This window comes from Oryx dammah, unplaced genomic scaffold (assembly GCF_014754425.2).
Source record: "Oryx dammah isolate SB20612 unplaced genomic scaffold, SCBI_Odam_1.1 HiC_scaffold_21, whole genome shotgun sequence".
NCBI classification, from domain to species: Eukaryota; Metazoa; Chordata; class Mammalia; order Artiodactyla; family Bovidae; genus Oryx; species Oryx dammah.
This window is the reverse complement of record NW_024070205.1, coordinates 61,572,778-61,596,281: the sequence shown is the minus strand read 5'-3', so window position 1 is coordinate 61,596,281 and position 23,504 is coordinate 61,572,778. Positions and strand designations below refer to the sequence as shown.

The 23,504-nt window shown below is 39.9% G+C and overlaps 1 protein-coding gene across 6 annotated transcripts in view; it reads left to right on the top strand.

Annotated features, from left to right (window-relative positions):
* Nucleotides 1-23,504, top strand: part of KCTD3 (potassium channel tetramerization domain containing 3) — a 67,622-nt gene that overhangs the window by 31,439 nt on the left and 12,679 nt on the right. For all 6 annotated transcript variants that reach the window (XM_040262872.1, XM_040262870.1, XM_040262873.1 and 3 more), the window contains 4 exons: nt 9,125-9,240; nt 18,998-19,085; nt 19,204-19,320; nt 21,179-21,349. In XM_040262872.1, the coding sequence (XP_040118806.1) occupies nt 9,125-9,240; nt 18,998-19,085; nt 19,204-19,320; nt 21,179-21,349 (492 nt within the window). The remainder of the gene's footprint in view (nt 1-9,124; nt 9,241-18,997; nt 19,086-19,203; nt 19,321-21,178; nt 21,350-23,504) is intronic.

The following is a 23,504-nucleotide window of genomic DNA, read 5'->3' as shown; positions in this document are numbered from 1 at the left end:
ACAGTTTATCAAAAGGTTTTCCTATCTTCATTTAAAATCGTTCTTTAAACTCTCGAGTATTTGGTCTGAAAGAACCCACAACTGGCTTTATAATCCTGTTCAAAAAGGTTTTGTTGCTTAGGCACAATAAAGCAAGTTATTAACATCTATAAATTGAGGGGAAAGTTGTTATTTAAAATTTTTATATGCAATTTTGACCGGTTTCTTTAGAGTCCTTCCTTCCATGAATCAAAGAACTCTGCTAGGTCATATTTATCTTTATCAGCTCTGTTGGATTTATATGGATTGAGGCAAGTTAAGTACAATAAAAATGTATTAAAAATAAATTTATTTCAGAATAAAATATTTAACAGTTGTAGGTAAAATTTTAAAATGGAGAAAGATTTTTATAACGTTTCAAAAACTAACATTGCAGAATAACAAAGTGTACCTTTTTCTTATATTTCTTTGTAGGCTCAAGGAAAACTTGTATTCTAAAATAATTACAGCAGTTATAACTGAAGACAGCTACTAAAGATAGTGGAAGTATTTAGGCCAAATTAAGTTAGTCTTGGGAAACTTAGCTGTACCCCCAGCCTGCCATCATAAACCATTCTAGAAAACTGAAGAATACACGTGCAGGCGCCGCTGTCTCAATGGTGACCTCACGTCATGTAGCCTCTGGAAAACTCCTTGTCTGTACTTCTTGAGATAATGAGAGGTTTTCATTTTTAAAGGCAATGAAAATAGTCTTGACTTGAGACTGCCAGAGGGTTTCCACCGACCCATGAGGATTCCCAGACCACGCTTGGGGAATCTTTATTCTAGACCGTGTCTCTTCCCTTCTCTCTCGGTGTTCCATCCTCCCCAGCCCCCACCACCGCATCTGCCCAGATGTCGAATTTCATTCCATCTGTACTTACACTTGATGTACTTTGCTAAATCCTGGGATCTAGTTCATAGTCTTCATCTGATTAGAACTGTCATTGATATAGTTGATTAGTCTTTTCCTTTTGAAGACTTTCTTCCTTTGGCTTCTGGAACACTTCACTGTCTTGATTTTTATCCTCGCTCTTTGTTTTTTCTCAGTTCCTTTTGATAGTTCTTCCTTATTTGCCAAATTTCAAAATGTTGGCATGCCCCAGGGCTTAGTCCTTGGGCTTCATTCCTCTATATCTGTGTCTGTTCCTCAAGATATTCCCAGGTTCAGTGATTTGCTAGAAGGACCCAGAGGACTCAGCATATAGATACTTGGAGCCATGGTGTCTTATAGTGAAAGCATGCAAAGCAGAATTGACAAAAGACCCATGGTGGCATCTAGTCCCATCACTTCATGGCAAATAGAGGGAGAAGTTCAGTGGAAACCAGGTACAAGCTTTCAGGAGTTCCCTTCCAATGGTATTTGCTTAAAATTCCTCTAGCAGTGAATTGTGACTAACTTGTGAGATGTCTCTTCATTCCAATTCCAAAGAAAGGCAATGCAAAAGAATGCTCAAACTACCACACAATTGCACTCATCTCACATGCTAGTAAAGTAATGCTCAAAATTCTCCAAGCCAGGCTTCAGCAATACGTGAGCCGTGAACTCCCTGATGTTCAAGCTGGTTTTAGAAAAGGCAGAGGAACCAGAGATCAAATTGCCAACATCCGCTGGATCATGGAAAAAGCAAGAGAGTTCCAGAAAAATGTCTATTTCTGCTTTATTGACTATGCCAAAGCCTTTGTGTGTGGATCACAATAAACTGTGGAAAATTCTGAAAGAGATGGGAATACCAGACCACCTAACCTGCCTCTTGAGAAATCTGTATGCAGGTCAGGAAGCAACAGTTAGAACTGGACATGGAACAACAGACTGGTTCCAAATAGGAAAAGGAGTACGTCAAGGATTGTATATTGTCACCCTGCTTCTTTAACTTATATACAGAGTACATCATGAGAAACGCTGGACTGGAAGAAGCACAAGCTGGAATCAAGATTGCTGGGAGAAATATCAATAACCTCAGATATGCAGATGACACTACCCTTATGGCAGAAAGTGAAGAGGAGCTAAAGAGCCTCTTGATGAAAGTGAAAGAGGAGAGTGAAAAAGTTGGCTTGAAGCTCAGCATTCAGAAAACGAAGATCATGGCATTTGGTCCCATGACTTCATGGCAAATAGATGGGGAAACAGTGGAAACAGTGTCCTTCTTTATTTTTTTGGGCTCCAAAATCACTGCAGATGGTGACTGCAGCCATGAAATTAAAAGACGCTTACTCCTTGGAAGAAAAGTTATGACCAACCTAGATAGTATATTCAAAAGCAGAGACATTGCTTTGCCGACTAAGGTCCGTCTAGTCAAGGCTATGGTTTTTCCAGTGGTCATGTATGGATGTGAGAGTTGGACTGTGAAGAAGGCAGAGTGCTGAAGAATTGATGCTTTTGAACTGTGGTGTTGGAGAAGACTCTTGAGAATCCCTTAGACTGCAAGGAGATCAGCCCTGGGATTTCTTTGGAAGGAATGATGCTGAAGCTGAAACTCCAGTACTTTGGCCACCTCATGAGAAGAGTTGACTCATTGGAAAAGACTCTGATGCTGGGAGGGATTGGGGGCAGGAGGAGAAGGGGACAACCGAGGATGAGATGGCTAGATGGCATGACGGACTCAATGGACGTGAGTCTGAGTGAACTCTGGGAGATGGTGATGAACAGGGAGGCCTGGCATGCTGCGATTCATGGGGTCGCAAAGAGTCAGACACAACTGAGCAACTGAACTGAACTGAACTGAACTGAACTGTGAGATGTCTCAGGGAAGTTCGTTAGAGACTTAGTACCCAAGTTTATTACTAGAGGTTGGTCACTGAAGTACCCTCTGCCTAGCCTGTACCAAGACTCCAGATTCTTGAAAGGAAAGCAGATATTCAGCAGAAACCCCAGTGTTTACACAGCAGTTTAGGCTTTTTGTCAGCATGGATTAGATTTCTTTTGTCTGTAATGTAACTTCATATGAGTGAAATTATGTAGTGCGTCTTTGGTGTCTGGCTTCTTTCATTCAATGTAATGCTTTTGAGATTCATCATGTTGTTGAGTGTTTTAGTGGTGCATCCCTTTTTATTGCCGAGTAGTATTCCATTGAATTAATATGCCAGAATTTGTTTCTCTATTCATCTGTTGATAGACATTTGGTTTACTTTCAATTTGGGGATGCTAAGAATAAAGCTACCATAAACATTTAAGTAGAACTCTTTTTATGGACATTTTATAAATTAAATATCTAGGTGTGGAATTTCTGGGATGTATGAAAAGTGTATGCTTAATATTATGAGAAAATATACAAGTGTCTTGCACGTGGTTAAGTCGTTTTACATTTGTATAGCAGTATGTTAGGACTTCCCTGGTGGCTCAGATGGAAAAGCGTCTGCCTACAATACGGGAGACCTGGGTTCAATCCCTGGGTCGAGAAGATCCCCTGGAGAAGGAAATGGCACCCGACTCCAGTATTCTTGCCTGGAAGATCCCATGGACGGAAGAGCCTGGTAGGCTACAGTCCATGGGGTCGTAGAGTCGGACACAACTGAGTGACTTTTTATTTTTTATTATTTTATGTTAGAGTTCTGGTTGCTCCATACCTTTTCCAACACTTTTTTATTGTCTTAATTTGAGACATTGTCTTAATTTGATCCATTCTAGTGGACATATGGGCTTCCCTGGTGTCTCAGAGGTTAAAGCGTCTGCCTCCAATGTGGGAGACCTGGGTTTGATCCCTGGGTGGGGAAGATGCCCTGGAGAAGGAAATGGTAACCCACTCCAGTATTCTTGCCTGGAGAATCCCATGGACAGAGGAGCCTGGCGGGCTACAGTCCATGGGGTCACAAAGAGTTGGACACGACTGAGTGACTTCACTTCAGTGGATATACAGTGATTTTAATGTTGGGTTTAATTGTATTTCCCTAATGACTAATGGTATTAAACATCTTTTCATGTCCTTATTGACCATTTGTACTATTTCTTTTGAGACATGTCTTTTAAAAATCATTACCCTTTTTTTATGAGATTGTCATCCTCTTACTGATTTGTAATAGATTAGATTATGTAGATCTAATCTTTGCATAGATTGGATTAGTAGTTTGCAACCAGGGATAATGTCCCTCCGGGGCCTGTGGGAATGTCTGGAGACATTTTGGGTTGACACCATTGAGGGAGGAGGCTTCTGTCCGCCTCCCCCACTTTCCCTCGCCCATTTCTCTTTCCCTATTATTCCTCCCTCATTCCCTCTTCTCTCTTCCTCTTTTTGAGATTCAGTTTCATGTTAGGCCACTTTATATTTGCCTAGAGACCACTGGGCTTCCGTGGTGGCTCAGACGGTAGTGTCTGCCTGCAATGAGGGAGACCTGGGTTCGATCACTGGGTTGGGAAGATCTCCTGGAGAAGGAAATGGCAATCCACTCCAGCACTCTTGCCTGGAAAATCACATGGACAGAGGAGCTACAGTCCATGGGGTCGCAGAGTCTGACACGACTGAGCAACTTCACTTCACTTCAGAGACCTTTGGAGCACCAGTTTTTTTCCCAGTGTCTTTTCTCCCCATCCTTCAGTTTAGATTAGTATCTTACTGTCTTTTGCCGTTTTGCTGTGGTATTCATTTAGTCTGTAGTGGAGCCCATATGATAAGTTTTTTATTTGAAATGTTGGCCTTTTCAGCTCTAAGATTGCCTTTTTAAATTTTTATTTTAGTTTGTTTTCTGCTGAGATTTTTCTAGTCTGTTCACTCACTATGTCCCGTTTTTTAATTAAACTCAACATACTCATTATAGCTGTTTTACTAGTTTTTGTCTGCTAAATCTATTATCTGAATCATCTGATTTGTTTTGAGTTACATTTTCCTGCTTTTTCACATGTCTAGGAACTTGTGACATATGTTGGGCATTGCATGATCCATTATGTAGGGAGTATGGGTTAATAGTGCTGTCTTCTTTTAAGATATGAGTTTTGTTCCAGCAGGCAGTTAAATTACCAGAGGATGTTTATTCTGCTAGGCTTGTTTGTTTGCTTTGTCAAGGACAGGTAGTCTTTCTTAGCTTTATATTTTATTTTAGGGCATGGCTCCTACTCAGGGTATGTTAAGTATTGTCATTTTGGAATCTTAACAGAATGCCTGAAGAGTGAGAGAGTCTTCACACTTATTGAGCTGGAACTACTGAATTCACCCACAAGTCACCTCTGCTATCTCCACTCAGCTCCCAGGCCTGCTGCAGCCTCTCTTTTTTATTCCTTGTGGATTCTTAGGCCAGCCCAGGTGCAGCCTGGCCTCAGCCAAGGCGTAGGGAAACCCCTCTAAAATTCTATGCCATCCCCACACCTACCATGGTGCGTTTCCCTTCTTTCTTATATCTTATTCATAAATTCTAGCTTCCTCTACAGCTCTGGCCTCTGATCTCAGCTTTCTCAGTTGAGAAAAATTGTCGTTTGGTTTTCCCTTGGGTTTCACCTCCCTGTTGTCAGGAAGGCTTATACAGAAAGCCAGTTTGATCCTGGGGCTTATCTTGTGTATTTACTGGCTTTCAAGTCTCCTGCTGCCTGTTGGCCAATGTCTGAAAACAGTTGTCTCCTGTATTTTGGCCAGTCTTTTGTTACTGTTGTTTATAGTGAGAAATAGTCTGATGTCATGTATTTATCATGACTGGTAGTGAAAGTCCTCCTTAAAACTTTAGGGAAAAAACTTAAAATGTTTTGAAATTATACTTGTAATTATATAGAAAGGAGATTAATTGTGATTTTTGTTTATTTTTACAAGTTGCCACTTGTAACATGCCAATAAGTGAAGATTTTATGCCTTGCCTTTTTTTTTTCCCCCCGAAAGGCTGACTTGCTAGCTACTTAATGAGATAATACATAGTAATTTGTTCACACCCTGTAAAAGAGATGATTTGTTATTACAAATATTCTTCAGAACTTGACAAAACCATCCAGAGAAAACTAGAGAGCTGGTGTATCCGTGATAGAGCTCCCTTAGAGGCTGAATTCCTTCATTATCACTTGTATCAGACAGTACTGCTGGATTGCTGCTATAAGCAGTGTTTTACCAGGAGGCTCCCTTAAGACAGGAACTTGTCATCATTCACAGTGTCGTCTTTGTGGATAGTAGTCAGGATTGTTGAGTCTAAGAAAGGGTAAGGGGTGACACTAAATTTCTTGAGATTGTTCAGAATGTCTTCCTTGATTTCCCAGAATCTCACTCTTCTGTCAAGTAATCAGTGTTTGTTAGTTTTCCAGTTTTTATTTCTACCTTTCACATAGCCTGTATTACTGAATATAGGTATCTTAACATGTTCTGAAAAATTGTCTGGCATCAAAATTAAAATACTAATACATGAGAATCCCTGAAATTGCATGTGAAATGATTACACTGTGCTTTGAAGTGGCAAGTTTGTTTCTCAACCAGTTTTGATGAAAGAGCTTAGCTTTGTGTGCAGACTTTATTTTGTTTTGCTCTGGTTTTTCTGGTTGACAGTTTGGGCTGAGGTCATCTATTCATGTGTATAAATATGTATTTATAAGTACATAAAAGTTAAGATGTGTATATGGAGGACATTCCTGGCCATACTTTCCGGATTTGTTTTTCTTTTTTGTCAAGTTTATATCATTTTTAATCCTTGCGAGATGCCTAGCTTTTTCAAGATTGGTTGAGAATTTTCAAGGTGTTGTTTACTGCCACTGGCCTGGTCTCATATGTAGTACAGTTCTGAACAGAAAGAGAAATACCCCTCATTGATATAAAATTCAAAAGAAATCAGTTACCTTTTCTGGCTTATGCTTTTAACAAATTGCAGTTACATAAATTGTTTTGTTTCTTCCCATGAGTTCTTCAAAGCCTTGTGAATCTTTGTTTTTCTCAGCTAGATGCTGAGAAAATTTTTCTTGTTGTCACATATTAGTTACCTTTTTAAAAATAAAAAAAATCTGATACCTGAAACAGCTAAAGATCCACATAAAATGGTATTCTATAATGAGACTTATTTAGACTTATTCTATAATGAGACTTGTGGTTAGATAAAAAGATACTTTTCATAAGATGCTTTTCAAATAATTAAGATAATACTATTTAAATGTCAAAATTGGATTATAGCATTTTTAAGGTAAAAGTAAGCCTTGAGACATTGAGCATAGACCCTGTTTTATCGATCAGATAAGTAACCCGAAAAGTGGCAAAGGTACTTTCAGAGCCAGGATTCCAATACCTAATCTTCCTGACTGCAGGTGTAGTGCTTGGCTAAAGAGAGACGGCTGTGCAGTGCCGCACGTAGGAGACCAGGGTTAGCCGGGGCAGTTGTAGCTCTTTTGCTATTAATGTGAGCTCTGCTTACAAGGTCCTTCCTCACCTGTATCTTCTCTCCCCCTTTCTCAGATTCCCTGGGCTTATCCAGTCCAAATCCCCCAATTTGAGGAACTTGTTTTCACCTTTTTAAAAACCCAACTCAGAGGCTTTCTTTTCTAAGAAAGATTCTGAAAACTTTTTTCCTAGAAACTCTCTTTTATTCTTCTTGTTATTACTGTATGCATCCTTTTGTTGCATTATGTTATAATTGGTTGTGGGTTTCTTTTTTCTCTCTTGTAAATCACAAGTACCTAGTAAGATATTATTTTCTCATATTTATTTGCTTTTTTATTGAAGTATAGTTGATTTACCGTATTATGTTAGCTTCAATTGTACAGCAGAGTACTTCGGAGATAGATAATATGTATATATTCTTCTAAAAACATTAGTTTTGGCTGTGCTGGGTCTTTGTTGCTGCATGCAGCCTTCCTCTAGCTGCAGTGAGCAGGGGCTGCTTTTACCTGTGATGCGTGGGCTTCTCATTTTTGCTGATTTCTCTTGTTGCAGAGCATGGGCTCTCAGGTGGTTGGGCTCAGTAGTTGCGGTGCATGGTTTAGTTGCTCCGGCATGTTGAATCCTCCCGGACCAGTGATCCAGCCTATATGCCCTGCACTGGCACGTGGATTCTTAGCCACTGGACTGCTGGGGCAGTCCTCTCTCTGTTTTTTTGTTTTTGATTATTTTCCATTACAAGTTACTGCCAAGATATTGAATATAGTTCCTTGTGCTATATAGTAAATCCTTGTTGTTATCCATCATTTCATGTATTTTAATCACATGGCCTAGTATAGTGTAGTTGGAGTCAATTAAATTGAAATCTGCAATATTGGCAGATGAGAGGTTTAAAATAAGCTCTGATAAAGGCCTGAATGTTTACTTTGCACACAGCATGACTACTTGCTGTTTCATTTTTCTTGTTTGCTTATTTTCAGATTTCTAGATACATTGTAGATAGTTGGGTTGCCAAGTCTGTGTCTTCAGATCAGTGATTCTCAAATATCAGGTCTGTGAGTAGGCTGCAGCTAAAGCTTCTATGGATTTTATACAAAGGCAGTGGGTTTCCTCATTTAGTGGGTCTAGCATGAATCCCAGGATCCTTGCTATTTTATTATGTTCACTTTAAATCTACCCAGTTGTTTTGATGGTCAGCTATGATTTTTCCAGTAGTCATGTATGGATGTGAAAGCTGGACAATAAAATGGCCGAGCACCAAAGAATTGATGCCTTTGAACTGTGGTGCTGGAGAAGACTCTTGAGAGTCTCTTGGACAGCAAGGAGATCAAACCAGTCAATCCTAAGGGAAATCAACCCTGAATACTCACTGGAAGGACTGATACTAAAGCTCCATTACTTTGGCCACTTGGTGTGAAGAGCCAACTCATTAGAAAAGACCCTGATGCTGGGAAAGATTGAAGGCAGGAGAAGGGGGTGACAGATGATGAGATGGGTGGATGGCATCACTGACTCAATGGACATGAGCTTTTGCAAGCTCTGGGAGATGGTGAAGGACAGGGAAACCTGGCGTGCTGCAACCCATGGGGTTGTACTGAACAACACCAGCTAGGTTTGGGAGCCACAGCTTCAGATATCAAGCTGTTCAATCAGAGTGAGATTACTTGGGGCAAACTTTTACGTGCTGTTTAAGAGCTTAATTAAAGTTTCTTATTTCTGGTTCCCAAAATGTCTGGCACATAATTTGTAGAAATGAGATACCTTTAAGATGTTTTTAGACTGAGTTTTGATTGATGGAAAGATGGTGATTGATTAACCTCTCTGTTTTATCATCATTTAAGGAGTGTTCAGCCTTGGCGTTCCTGTCGACGCTCTCTTCTTTATTGGTAACCAGTTGGTGGCCACGAGTCACACAGGGAAAGTGGGAGTGTGGAATGCTGTCACCCAGCACTGGCAGGTTAGTTTTAACTAATGCCTGTCACACAAATGAGATTATTTCTGCAACTTGTGCTGACTGTGCATGTGCTTTGTTCTTGTGGAATTCGTATTGTTTCTGTTTTGATTATATAGAATATTGAATATATTTAGTGGTAAGTTAGCTTCTGGATACAAGTCTGACTATATATTCAAGAATCTTAAGTACTTTGGAAAATGAGTGGGTTTTTATACTGTGATTAGACATCTCTTTATTGCCTTGAAATGTTTTAAGTGTTACGCCTTGGGAATAGTAGTAGTTCAGGCAAACTTCATCTCCTGAGTGGAAGCACAGTTCTGTAGGAAAACAGAGGATAGCTAGCTAAATGGTCTCAGGTACTTGGGAGGAACAAGAAGGATATAAGACTAAAGAAAGGTTAATACCTGATTCTGAAGGAGAGGAGAACAATTAAAGAACTTTAAGCAGAGAGTGACTTGATCAGATCAGTGATTTAGAAAGATAACAGTAACAGCTAATAGGAAAAGTGGACTGGAGATCAGGGAAGGTATCCAGCAAGAGAAGCAGAGATTCAACCAGAGTAAGTAGACGGTAAAGATTAGACTATTTGCAAAACATTTCGTAAGCCATCCTAAAACGATAAGCATTGGTATCTGATTAGATGTTGAAAATTAAAGAAGAGAGATGGCTTTCTAATTTTGACAGTTGAGTGGCTGGTAATATTTTAAATTGAAAGGGAATGGAGTGAGAGAAGCACATATATTGGTGCATAGTGTGAGGAGTGATTAAATATGTTTCTTTTGAGTATTCCTGTAGGTATCTGAATATAGGAGCTCAGGAAACAGTTGGGAGTACCTCTTTGGAATTTAGGAAAGAAGAAAGGGCTAGAAAAAAAAAAACATTTAGAAACCGCAACACTTCTGTGGTAATTGAAAGATAAGAATTGATAAGATTTTCCATTGAAAAGATATCTGTAAAGAAAAGCCAGAACTAAAATCCTGGGGAACATTAGCTTTTTAAGGGAACAGGATAGGAAATGAAGAGCTAAAGGGATACATGGTGCGGTTGAGAAATGGCGTTGGTTTTGGTGGTAGAATATCATTTGCAAAGTTCGGTTGTGGTGGGGAGACAGATTGCAGGAATTGAGAAATTAAAAGATCAGAGATTAGAGACAGCAAATTCAGCATGTCTTTCAAAAGTTTGATGGTGAAGTAGAGCAGAGAAATGAAGTGATAGTTTAAGGAGCAAGGCTAGATGGAGGAAAAGATATTCAGTGCTTTTTTTTTTTCTCTAGGGTTTTAGAAGCTTGAGCATGCTTGTTAGTCAGAGAAGGGAGTTGACAGAGAAAGCATTTAAAGATTGAAAGAATGGAGATGTTGCTAGTCCCATAGAAGTCAGAAGTATATGTATATAGTGTCTAGGACATAGTAGACCCAATAGAGAAGAGAGGCTTCTTTCTCTGTGACGGAAGAGTCAGGAAGGAGTTCTGTGGAAGAGAAAGACATGGGGGTATGTTTCAGGGATTGCAGAGATAATAAATCCTTATAAGGGACCTGTTTGGTACAGTTATATGAGTTTCTTCCTTAATCCTCAGTACTGGGAGGGAACAAGAGCAAGAGAAAACAGTGTTGGCTTGATTCAGGATTGAAGATGTAATTAAACGGGTATGACACACAAAGGGAAGAGAAAACATAAAATGGCAAAGCAGCTGAAATTGTAAAATTGTAATGGAGTACCAGGTAAGCAAAGGAAGGTGCAAGGATTCTAGGGACTAGAGGGAAAGTAGAGCAGGTTGATGACTTAAAAGGAAATTGTGGAAATTGTGAAGATAAGAAGTTGTTGTCAAAGGCTGAAATTAAGCTTTTGGAGTTGGAGCAGTTCTTGATGATGTAGTCATTTAAATCATATGTTGGACTGACTTAAAGGTGAAAGTAGTTGAAATAGGGGTCATAGAACTGTAAAGGTCATCAGGGTGGACATGTAGGTACCAGGATGGTGACAGAGAATGGGACGAAACGCCAGCTGATCAGATGCCCAGCTCCTCAGCAAAGGTGATAGGTTGATCTGGAAGCTGCAGTTGGGGCAGAGAGAGGGTAATCGAATGTCATGCTTGGGTTGATCTTGTGAAGGGATGTTCTTGAGATCTTATGTCAGGGCCTAACAAGTGACAATACTTTGGCCACCTGATGAGAAAAGCCAGCTCATCGGAAAAGACCCTGATGCTGGGAAAGATTCAGGGCAGAAGAAGGGGACGACAGAGGATGAGATGGTTGGATAACATCACCAACTCAATGGACATGAGTTTGAGCAACCTCTGGGAGATAGTGAAGGACAGGGAATCCTGGCGTGTGCTGCTGTTCATGGGGTCGCAAAGAATCAGACACTATTTAGCCACTGAATAGCAACAAAAGATGGCGGGGAGGTGATGAGAGAATGAATGACTTCCAGTGAAACAGATTACGATCAGGGAAAATTAAGCTTCATTCTAGAAATGAAGTCACGACATGGAAGTCATGGTTGTAGAAAAAAGATACTAGCTAAGATTAGGTGGAGCTAGTGTCAGCTGATTGAGCATTATTACTGTAAATCTCGATGGCTGAGCAAGTAAAGAATATGCCAGCAGTGCAGGAGACGCAGGTTTGATCCCTGGGTTGGGAAGGTCCCCTGGAGGAGGAAACAGCAACCCACTCCAGGATTCTTGCCTGGAAAATCCCAAGGACAAAAGAGCCTGGTGGGCTACAATCCACAGAGTCACAAAGCGTGACACGACTGAGCACACACACATGCACTGAAAATCCTAAGCAAGCGAATATGACATACTCAGGGCAGTTAGTGGTCAGTACACAAGAGGTGTCAAGTCTCCTCGCTAGTGCCTGAGCTAATTCATCCAAGACCTTCCATATGGGCACAGAAAAGGCATCATAAAGGTATTGCCATAAACGTGATGGGCCAGGGACTGTGGGAAGGACTGATCTAGGTTGATCTAAAATTGAGGAGGAGGGATTCTTCAGCTGGTGCTGTTCCTGTAAAGAGGAATGTGGATTTTAACGATTTATGGAAGGTCTGCTCTCAGGTAGGTTACTTGGCTAATCTGTCAAGTCTGAGCTTTCAGTGGCTCGGAGAAGTGGTGCTATCTGTGCCATGAAACTCGTGAGGTGCATTTTAGTTCCTAAAGGAACATGAGTCTTTATCACCTTTTTTGTTTTTTCTAATGCCACAACTGCATATAAAAATTTTCGTATTTTTGAGATCCCTGAAACTGTACTAGTGTCCTCACCGTGGATACTTAAGCTTTTAGTCCCATGGTATAACCTGTTGCTTCTTGTTTGGTACATGCATGAGTTGAAAACCATAGCTGACAAAGTAGGCTTGTTATCACATTTCAGGAAGACCTGGGGTAAGCTGAACATTCATGCCTTGTAACTTATAACCTAGATAGATGATTTTTTTTTTTTTTTTTTTTGGTGTGCAGGACTGAGCTAGTATGAAATCTCAGTGTCTGATCTGAAAATCTCAACAGACAGTTCTGACCTGGGGCTGACTCCTGTGACTGCTGTGGCACGGATGACCAGATTCGGATCTGGCCTGTAGCCACAGTTCTGCCCAGGAGTAACACAGAAGTACACAGGACAACTGGTGTAGTGCCTGACTCCAGTTGTATAATCAAGATTGATTTGAAATATTTGAGTCAGATGAGCAAGCCTGAGAGCAAGCGTTTTTAAGCCTAAAAGCCGTGGGTGGTATTTAGGTGTAGCAGTTTCTTCCTGTAGCTCTTCCCTGGTGGCTCAGTAAAGAATCTGCCTGCCAGTGCAGGAGACATAAGAGACTTGAGATCCCTGGGTCAGGAAGACCCCCTGGAGAAGGAAATGGTAACCCACTCAAGTATTCTTGCCTGGAGAATTCCATGGACTGTGAGACTGGCAGGCTACAGTCCATGGGATCACAAAGAGTTGGGCACGACTGAGCGACTAAACGCACAAAACACATACAAATGCGTGCACTAGGACAGCTTCAGTAAAATGTTAATGAAAATGTTATATGCGCATTATATCTGATTTGAGTAAGAAAAAGGGAAATTATTTTTTAAAAGAAATTTTAATTTTCTTCTTAATTCCTCTTTAGATTTAAGAAGGTTAGTAATAAGAGTGTTTCAAATAGGTAGCCTAGGCTGAGTTACAGGGCAGAATAGCAGTTTTAGGACTTATTTCCCCAGTTGTTCAAGTTTAAATGTAGATGCATATTGGAAACATATTACATGTTTCATTCTCATATTAAAAGACAGTTTTGGAAGTCAGTCCTGGAAAGTCATTGTGTATCCCGATTCCTAAAGGATCAGAAAACTGTTCATTCTGAAAGACTAGAATCGTCAGCCAAAGTCACCTGAGTCATCTGAGTTATAACCTAACTGAACAACGGAGGGCAAACTTGAGGAGGCAATTTTGGCTTAATGGAGAATGAAAGTGAATTTCTGTGGCCTGAGGGCTGTGCTGGACTGGAACTCGGGAGGCCCGTTGGGTTTCGCTTCTCTTCTGCTGTGGTCTGATGCACTTGCCGCACTGATGTCACAGTACAGTTTGGTGGGTTAGCTGTCTTGGTTTTTGTATTTGTAACAGGTCTGTGAGCCCTGCAAGTTAGGAATAAGGTGGGAACTGGCATCTTAGGGCCAGAATTCATTGGAGAGAGGACTGGCATTTGGGTGCCTATTGTGTCCTGAACACTATCCTAAGTAAGTTGTTATTTGTGACTTGGGATTTCCAGCAACACAGCTGAAATAGCTCAGTCACTGGCGAGGAGGCTTGACGCCTGGATGTCTGTTGTGTACTCACCACTACCCTGAGTAGGTCTTATTTGCTTGCTTAGGATTTTTAGTGCATGTGTGTGTGCTCAGTCGTGTCAGGCTCTTTGTGACTCTGTGGACTGTAGTCCATCAGGCTCCTTTGTTCTTGGGATTTTCCCAGGCAACAATACAGGAGTGGGTTGCTGTTTCCTCCTCCAGGGACCTTCCCAACTCAGAGATCAAACCTGCATCTCGTGCATTGCAGGCAGATTCTTTACTTGCTAAACCATCGGGATTTACACTAATAATGCTAAATCAGCTGACACTAGCCCCCCCAATACTGACATACAGAAATATTGGGTAAAAGTACTAAAATAGTATATATTCTATTAATATCAGGTATTGAGTTACAGTTGTTATTTGTTTCTTTATACATACTTGCATACCACATATCAAAGTCAAGTCTCTAGATTCTGGGATTCCACCAGGACCAGGAGGCATGGCTTCAGGGGAGCGTGTAAATCCACCCTCCTGCAAAAAGCTGAAGCTTTAATAACCTGCCTCAGTCCCTGAGAAGAAGACTGGGAAAATTTTGCTTAATAATTTTGGAATAGGAAATCTTGATATATGTTCCATATCTTGGATTGGGAAAGGTAGTGCAGGAGAAAACTATCAATGAGAAATTGAGGCCACAATCATATTAGGAGTACAAATACATGAATTGAAAGCAAAAGATAAGTCTTTGTGCTTTGGGAATTCCAATTTGAGAAATTTATAGAACTGGTCTAGGGTCATTTACATTTCTAGGGGTGGACATGAAACCAAACAAGATATGGCACACAGGGCTTCACAAAATAAATATTTTCTACTGAAAGTGAGCCCATAACCTCCCCAAATTTGTAAACTACACAGGAGAGCAAATGAGGAAAAGTCATAAAATGTAGGCAGTTGGAGTACAAATGTACCTTAGAGCTGAAAATAATTGAACAATTAGGTACTACTGAATAAATTTCAAGTTATTTAGTGAGAAAGATGAAGGACTAGACTATAATAAATAGGAACAGCCAGAAAAGAAGCAAAATAAAACAGTACAAATTTGAAAGCCATTGAAAATTCAAAACAAAACTCATACTCAGTGCAGGGGTCCCCAGCGTCCAGGCTGACCCATACCTCCTGTCAGATCAGTGGTGCGTTTGGATTAGGAGTAACGTGCACAATTGCTTGAAAGCCATCTCTCTCCATCCCTCCCACCAGCCCCAGTCTGTGGAAGAATTGTCTTCCACAAAATTGGTCCCTGATGCCAGGAGGTTGGGGACTGCTGACTTAATGTGTTAAACAGAAGGACAAATAAAAAGACGGTGGATTGCTGGATGCATCTGAGAGAATCATTCACAGTGAAGCAGAAAGTGAGCAGAAAATATGAAAAGAAGAAATGAGACAATCACTTTCAGAAGGGACTAGTGGAGATGGGGGGATTTAGAAAAGATAATTGCTAACAGTTTTGGAGAAAGGCTTGATTATGTTGATTAAAGAAATACATCAAGGCTGAATAAAATCAAATTCACAGTTTGTGAATCAATATACACATTGTGATGTAATAGAATTTAAAAATATGAAAAGGTGTCCATAGATTACTGACAGGTACATTGTGTGTGTGAGAGAGAGAATGAATCACTCAGTTGTGTCTGACTCTTTGCAACCCCTTGGACTGTAATCCGCTAGACTCCTGTCCATGGAATTCTCTAGGCAAGAATACTGTAGTCGGTTACCATTTCCTCCTTCAGGGGATCTTCCCAATCCAAGGATTGAACCTGTGTCTCCTGCCTTGCAGGCAATTCTTTACTGTCTGAGCCATCAGGGAAGTTCCCAGATACACTCTAGCTAGATATAAAACAGACTTTTCGTGAGCAACAGTAGAAGCCAGGAGAGACAGTAGGCTATTCTCGAGTTAGTTGAGGAAATAAGTTTCAACCTAGAACTTTACATTCAGCAAAACTGTCATTCAGAAATGAATGAGAGATGTTTTCATATAATACAGAAAGAGTTTGTCACTTACAACCCTCAGTGGAAGGACTGCTGAAGAAATGCGCTTTGATAAGGTTATTTTACTTAGAAGACGAAGGAATGGAATACTGCAAACATTACTAGCAAAGGCATTTCTCGATATGTTGGTGAATCTAAATAAGTATTTAAAAAATAATGGAGGAGAGTTAAAACATTTTGTTAAAAAAATGATTATCCAGGTAGAGATTGTGGTTATAAGATTTAAGGGGCCTGGTATTGCTTGGGAAGATAGACTCATTATTTTCAAAATGTAAATCATTTAAATTTTTACATAGACATTAATGATAATCACTGAACTACCTTAGGAGAGAAAAGTCACTTCCACCTTAGGTTTGTGATCACCATGATGGAACCACATGTACTGATCAGTGTGGTTTCTCAGGTTCTTGACAGGAAGTCATTGGGGTAAAGAAGAGAAGGCCGCAAAATGACTGCCTCCTTGCTTACGCTGGGAGAGATCTTGGTACCACCTCCCTTGTAACCTAACTTCACATGTCCTCTGCTTTCTCTGTTCTCCTTGTGCTGAGGTGGACATGAGAAGAGCAGGACGTGGTTGGGGTGCAGGAAGGAGGTGGTGGTGGTGTTCAGTCACCAAGTCATGTGTGATTTTTTGCAACATCAAGGACTGTAGCATGCCAGGCTTCCCTGTCCCTCACCGTCTCCTGGAGTTTGCCCAGGTTCATGTCGCTTGAATCAGTGATGCCATCCAACCACCTCATCTTGTTGTCCTCTTCTCCTCTTGCCCTCAGTCTTTCTCAGCATCAGGGTCTTTTCCAATAAATCAGCTATTCCTATCAGGTGGCCAAAGTTATTGGAGCTTTGGCTTCAGCATCAGTCCTTCTGAAGGGTATTCAGGGTTGATGTCCTTTAAGATTGATTGGTTTGACCTCTTTGCTTTCCAAAGGACTGTCAAGAGTCTTCTCTAACACCACAGTTCAAAAGCATCAATTCTTTGGTGCTCAGCTGTCTTTATTGTCCAGCTCTCACATCTGTACATGACTACTGGAAAGACCATAGCCTTGACTCTATGAACCTTTGTCAGCAAAGTGATGTCTTTGCTTTTTAACACACTGTCTAGGTTTGTCATAGCTTTCTGTCAAGAAGCAGTTTTCTTCTAGTTTCATGGCTGCAGTCAGCATCAGCAGTGATTTTAGAGCTTAAGAAGAGGAAATCCGTCACTGCTCCAGGATTAGGAAGGCTCTAATCCTGGCGCCCACCTTCCCAGAGAATAGGAGGTCAAATGTCTGTCTGGGATGTGCCGGGGAAAGCTCCAGGCTGCTGCCAGCCTTTCACTGAAAAATGGTCTAGAGAGAGAGGAATCTCATGGCCTTACCTACCCCTATCCTTTGACTGTGAAGACTCTGGGGTAGAACTGAAGCACTTTCTGGAGTACCTGAACTAAAAAGATACAATTGATATAAGAAAATACATCAGTGAAGCAGCCTCCCCTCCTTTCTTCAGACCTCTTGACTCATCACCAGAGAGTTCTCAGTGACTACCTGCCTCTGAACCTGTTGGCTCTGATGAAACAGAAACCTGACCTGGGGTTGAGGGTGGCCATCAAGTCTCTGCAGAGGTAGTGCTAGTGTGACTTATAACCAAGCATGACACCAGAAGGCACACAGAAATTAGGGCTGTGAACATGAACAGCTTATAGGAGTCGTTTTTAAATTTGGTTTTTAGTTAGAACTGGCATAGGTTCTGTGCTGTACTTGCTGTTCTTCAGATGTGTGTTTTTCCCTTTCTCTACCTAACTCCTAGTTATTGATTTGTTTTGTTTTCAAATGTTACTTCCTTTTTGAACTTTTCCTTGATCTTTGTCCTTCTCCCTGGAATGGAGTTGAAACAGGAGTCCTTTCTTCCTCCACGGTTGTATGGCACATCCTATTTTAGTGCTTGACACACTGTAATTGTCTTTTTTTTCTTTCTTGCCCGTGAATTTCAAAGCGCCTACGGAGCAGAAGTAGTATTTCACATCCCTTATCCATTCCAGTACCTGTTCACCTGGATAATATCTAGTACATAAAAAGTGTATAATGTGAATGTTGAGTGTGTAAAGTTTCACATGCATGCCTGGTCTGGCTGTACATAAGGGCGATTCAGTTTGATCTTATGCCAGTACTCAGTAAGACTTTCTGGTTTTCGTTTTGTTTTACAGTAAAAATCATGCCCTTTGCTTTTCTCTTAGCACAAACATAAGCATTCATTAATTTGTAACTAGTCTGATGTGCTTGGTAAACTGATTTTTTTTATTCTGCTAAGCTGCTGCTAAGTTGCTTCAGTCGTGTCCGACTCTCTGCAACCCCATAGACGGCAGCCCACCAGGCTCCTCTGTCCCTGGGATTCTCCAGGCAAGAGTATTGGAGTGGGTTGCCATTGCCTTCTCCATACTTTTTATTCTAGTGCTTGAAAAAAGCATCTGAGAACTTGGTTGGCCGTTTCCTAGAATATAGAGGTGAAGTCTTCAGGGGGGAGATAGAGAATGCTGCCTTTGCGCAGAAATGACAGTGTATCAAGGGAGCAAGTACTGTCTTGAAGTTGGCTGATCTGTTTTATGATTCTAATTCTGGGCAGGTCATTTCATGTCTTATTTGAGAAAGAGAAGGGAGAAAGGGGCCTGGATCAGATTTAGTTTTCCAGTCCTAATATGTGCTCTAACCTCATGGTCATGTGCAGAAAATGGAGATAACCCAACTCAGTTCTGAAAGGAAACTGCTGCTGTTGGAAATAAGTTTTTTTTTTTTTAGAAAAAAGCTTTAAAGGGGACTATATTGGTGGTTCTTCAGAATTCCCCATGGATGTGTGTGTGTGTGTAAAGGAAGTCCATGTTCTAAGCCCTAATTAAGTATCTTCTTTATTGAATAAAAAATTTGAGGAAATTGAGCAGAAAATATAGATTGTAATTAACATCTGACATCTAACAATATCCTACTACATCAGGTTCAAGACGTTGTCCCTATAACTAGTTATGACACTGCTGGCTCATTCCTTCTGCTGGGATGTAACAATGGATCAATATACTATATAGGTAAGTGGTCAGACACTTAGTATGGCTCTGTTTAGTACGACTTTTTAAATGAAAACAAGAAAATACTAACTTAAGTTTTAGATTTATTATTTATTTTCATACTATTTTTCCTTTTTAGATATGCAGAAGTTCCCATTGCGAATGAAGGATAATGATCTTCTTGTAACTGAACTTTATCATGACTCCTCAAATGATGCTATTACTGCTCTGAGTGTTTACCTCACACCCAAAACAAGTTAGTGCATATCAAAATTATTATCAGCTATTGATGTTGTTTTCTGTATGTTTATTCATTGGCTTATTCTAATACCAATCTGGTCCTTTGTTTTGGTAAGCTGCAGTGCTAGGATTTCATCTCTTTTAGTCTGAAGTTGATGTTTGGTTTTAGATTGAGGTCAAACATGACCAATAAACATACTCTTGGGTAGAAAATTAGAACTTTTCTTCTTCTGAATTGTATTGTTAATTTTTATGATAATAATAATAACTAAAATTATTTTTAAAACTTAGCTGCACATTTACCTTCCTGTGATCGCTGATTTCATTTTGACATTAAGAGCTTTATCTTTTTAACAACAACAGAAACTTTTAGACTATTAATCTCTATTGGAAAATGAGCTTATTTCTCTGGGAAATTTCAAATTTAAGTTTTGGAAAATACCAGTACCCATAACTTCTCTTTCAGAGGCCATTGCAGTGAAATTAACAAACTAGTTCTGTGAATTATTAAGAATTTTTGTATTCTAGAGTGAAGGATAAACATAAATGGGGAACTGAAAAATTATCTATAATGAAAGGAATTCCAGGAAATATTTACATGTGGCCAGTAATATTAACAGGTTGAATATATTACTTGTGTCGAATCATATTATTCAATTGATTGTAAGAAATCATTATCTTCTGTATGAAAGAAAAATATTCTGGTGTACACAGATGATTTTGATTGAAATTATGGTAGAACTTAAATTATATTGCTGCAGAGCAGAAGTCAGCAAACCCATGTTCTTTTCATTGATAAGTTTTATGTATTGTCTTTGGCTGCTTTTGTGCAGCTGTGTCAGAGTTGAGTGGTTGTCACAGAGACAGTTCGGCATGCAAAGTTTAAACTGTTTGCTGTTTAGCCTTTTACAGAAAGTTTGCTGACCCCTGCTCTAGAATGAAGTATGTACCCCCTCTGCCCCCACAATTTAAAAGGGAGTGGTGGCAGTATCTTCTTTTAAGACATGAGGGTGTAGTTGCCTTAAATTTTGAGAAGTGTTTTCCATAGCCTGCCCTTTCTTTCTTGATTCAAATATTTTTGGGTTGATCAGAAACAACAGCTATTAAAGTAAGAGGTTCTCTGTGAAGCTTTGAAAGGCTATCGATCCCTGAACTCCATTCTGTCTTTAAATATGTGATGGAATCTGGGTACCTGTTTGAGAAAAAAATTCACACAAGAACCTAACATGATGAATTACTTGCACATAATTAAAAGAGACAGCATAGGTAAGTGTGATGTCAGCAGTGTAATGGGTATATTTGTTCCCTAGTTAACAGCTTTGAAACTGTTGAAGAGCATATTACTTGTATATGTACAAGTAATTACTGTACTTGATTACTCAAAGAGAAGGTTTAATGTTGTAGCAGAAGTAACACAGGTGGTCATTCTAGGCTAGAAGTCATATGGAGTGCCACTTTTGGAATACTGTGTTGTATCAGTGGTGTTCTTAGCATATCAGATTTATTCTTTAAGCAGTTAATGAGTACCTACTATGTCTCAGGCAAGGCACTCTGTAAGGTGTTTTAGACCTAAAATGATTATGATTCAGTTTGATCAATAAAGAGTAGAGGTAGAGAGAGAACTGGGGGGTTACAGTTGCTGTGATAGAATCTAACACACCGTACAGTGGAGTGAGTGTTAGGAAGCGATTTATAAAGGAAGTAAGGCATTTAAGACGGTCAAAGAAGTCTTAAGATTTCTGTGCTGAGCTGGATTTGGGCTGATACCAGTGCTGAATCCAGCTCTGCCTCTTCTGTCACAGAGAACACTTGCAAGGGCAGCTTTCTGTTGATCGTCCTCTATTATTTCACCTTCCACTTTTGATTTTGTGTAGGTGTCAGTGGTAACTGGATCGAGATTGCCTATGGTACGAGTTCTGGTGCAGTACGCGTCATTGTGCAGCACCCAGAGACAGTTGGGTCAGGCCCTCAGCTTTTTCAGACATTTACTGTTCACCGAAGTCCCGTCACAAAAATCATGCTGTCAGAGAAGCATCTGGTATCAGGTGAAGCAATTTTATTGGTATTGGTAAGGTGGGCTGCCTCATATGAAACCTTGCCTTGGGTATAATTTTCTAGACTCCTACAGATTAAAAGAATACAAAAGCAGTGTTTTATGTATAGGCATACCAAAAAAAATGGTAGAAAAGTTTAATAAATACTGTGATTTTCTCTTAATACTGTGAAAATATCATGATTTTCTTTGATCTTGTCTGGCTGTAGTATACATAAATTTAGAAGGTATTGTATCTTTCATTTACTCTTTATTATAATAGTCTGTTCTTATGGCATGTTTTACTTCAGAAAATTTCTCAATCCTGTTGAGAAGAATTTTTTATTAGAGAAATTTATATGAATTTAATATATTATATGAATTTAATATAAATTTGGTTGTCTTAAGGTTTAATGCTAAATTAGTAGAATGTTGGTAGTCTAACATCAACTACTAATGTTAAAAGTTAGAAAACGTGTAAAAAGGTGTGAAGAAAATAACATTTTTGGGTTTATTGTTTTTCATGGTCATAGAGGGCTTCCCCGGTGCCTTAGTTGGTAAAGAGTCTGTCTGCAGTGCGGGAGACTTGGGTTCGATCCCTGGGTTGGGGAGATCCCCTGGAGAAAGGGAAAGGCTCCCCATTCCAGTATTCTGGCCTGGAGAGTTCCATGGACTGTATAGTGTCTGGGGTTGCAAAGAGCTGGACGTGATTGAGGGACTTTCTATTCTATATAGTCATAGATTTTTAAAAAATTTAGATACCAATTTGATATTTAAAAAATTAATTACAGATTTTAAAGCAAAATTAGGATGACACAACATAAAATGATCAAAAAGTAAAATTTCACTGTGAAATTATTGTATATGATAGATAATTTCTGGAAGACCTTACAAAAATTGAATTGTCTGGTATATCAGTAGTGTTTGCATTTATGAAACAATTTTGCATTAAATCTTTTGTAGATCAGTTCTTGCCTAATTTAAATTTTTATGAACATCATTTTCATATATCAACTTTGTTTATATAAGACTACCTAATATAAAAAGGTGGTGCATGTTTCACTAATTAAACATTAAATGGAGCTGAAATACCTTGTCCATATATGGATGGATGATGGGTAGAAGGGTAGATGGATGGATGACTGCTTTTATTGAATGTCTCACTGTTTTGGATGTAATGATGCCTTCCCACAACAATCTCTTTTTTTAATCTTTTATAAAGCAGTACTCATCTAACATCTGCCTCACTGAGGAGTCTTTCTTACTCTGTATGGCTGGTTCTTCCTCTTTTGCCCAGTTACTAAGTGTTGTTTGCCTTAAATCTTTTTCTAGATTCTCCATTCTTATTTGTCTGTACTTTCTTTCCCTGGTGATTTGAATGTTATCATCTATATGCCAGTGACTTCCAGACTTTCCTTCCACCTGTGACCATCCACAGACTTCCAGACTTGTATATATAGTGCTTGTCCTTAGGATTTGGTTGTAGGTTTAAGAGGCATCTCTAAATTAACCCGGTGGATAAAATGGTACTTTTGATTTCTCTCTCAGAAGCCATCTTATTACACAGTATCACTAATCATTTATACCCAAGCTGAAAATCTAGGAATCAGGCTTGATTCCTCCCTTTCTGTCACTTCCCTGCCTCAATATGTGGAGTCCGTCAGTGACTCCCATTTCTTTGCTTTAGCATACATCACACGTCTGAGTACTTCACTGTGTGTCCATTGGTGCCAACCTGGTAGCTCAAATCAGCATTTCTCCCCTAGGTTGCTGAGCTTCTCAGTTTGTTCCCTGTTTCTGTCTTGGCTCTCTATGGCTCACGTTCCACACAACAGGCAGAAATACCTTTAGAAATGCAAACCAGATCTATTGTATGTAGAATAAATAAATTAACATGGCGCTTCCTGTTCTGGATCCTGCTTAGCTTTCGGATCTCTTCTCTCAGCCTCCCTTGTCACTTTTCTTATCACGCGTGATACCCTAGCTCATTGGCTCTTCTGTTCCTTAAAAATGCCTTAGAACCTCTGACCTTGTTCTTCCCATTTGAAATGTGCTTTCCTAGGTGTTTGTCTGGCTGCCTCTCCTTGCCAGTCAAGTCCCGCTCCAGGCTCCTCCCCGCGAGGCCTCCTTGGCCGCTCCGTCTAACCTAGCCAGACCGCTGTCCAGGC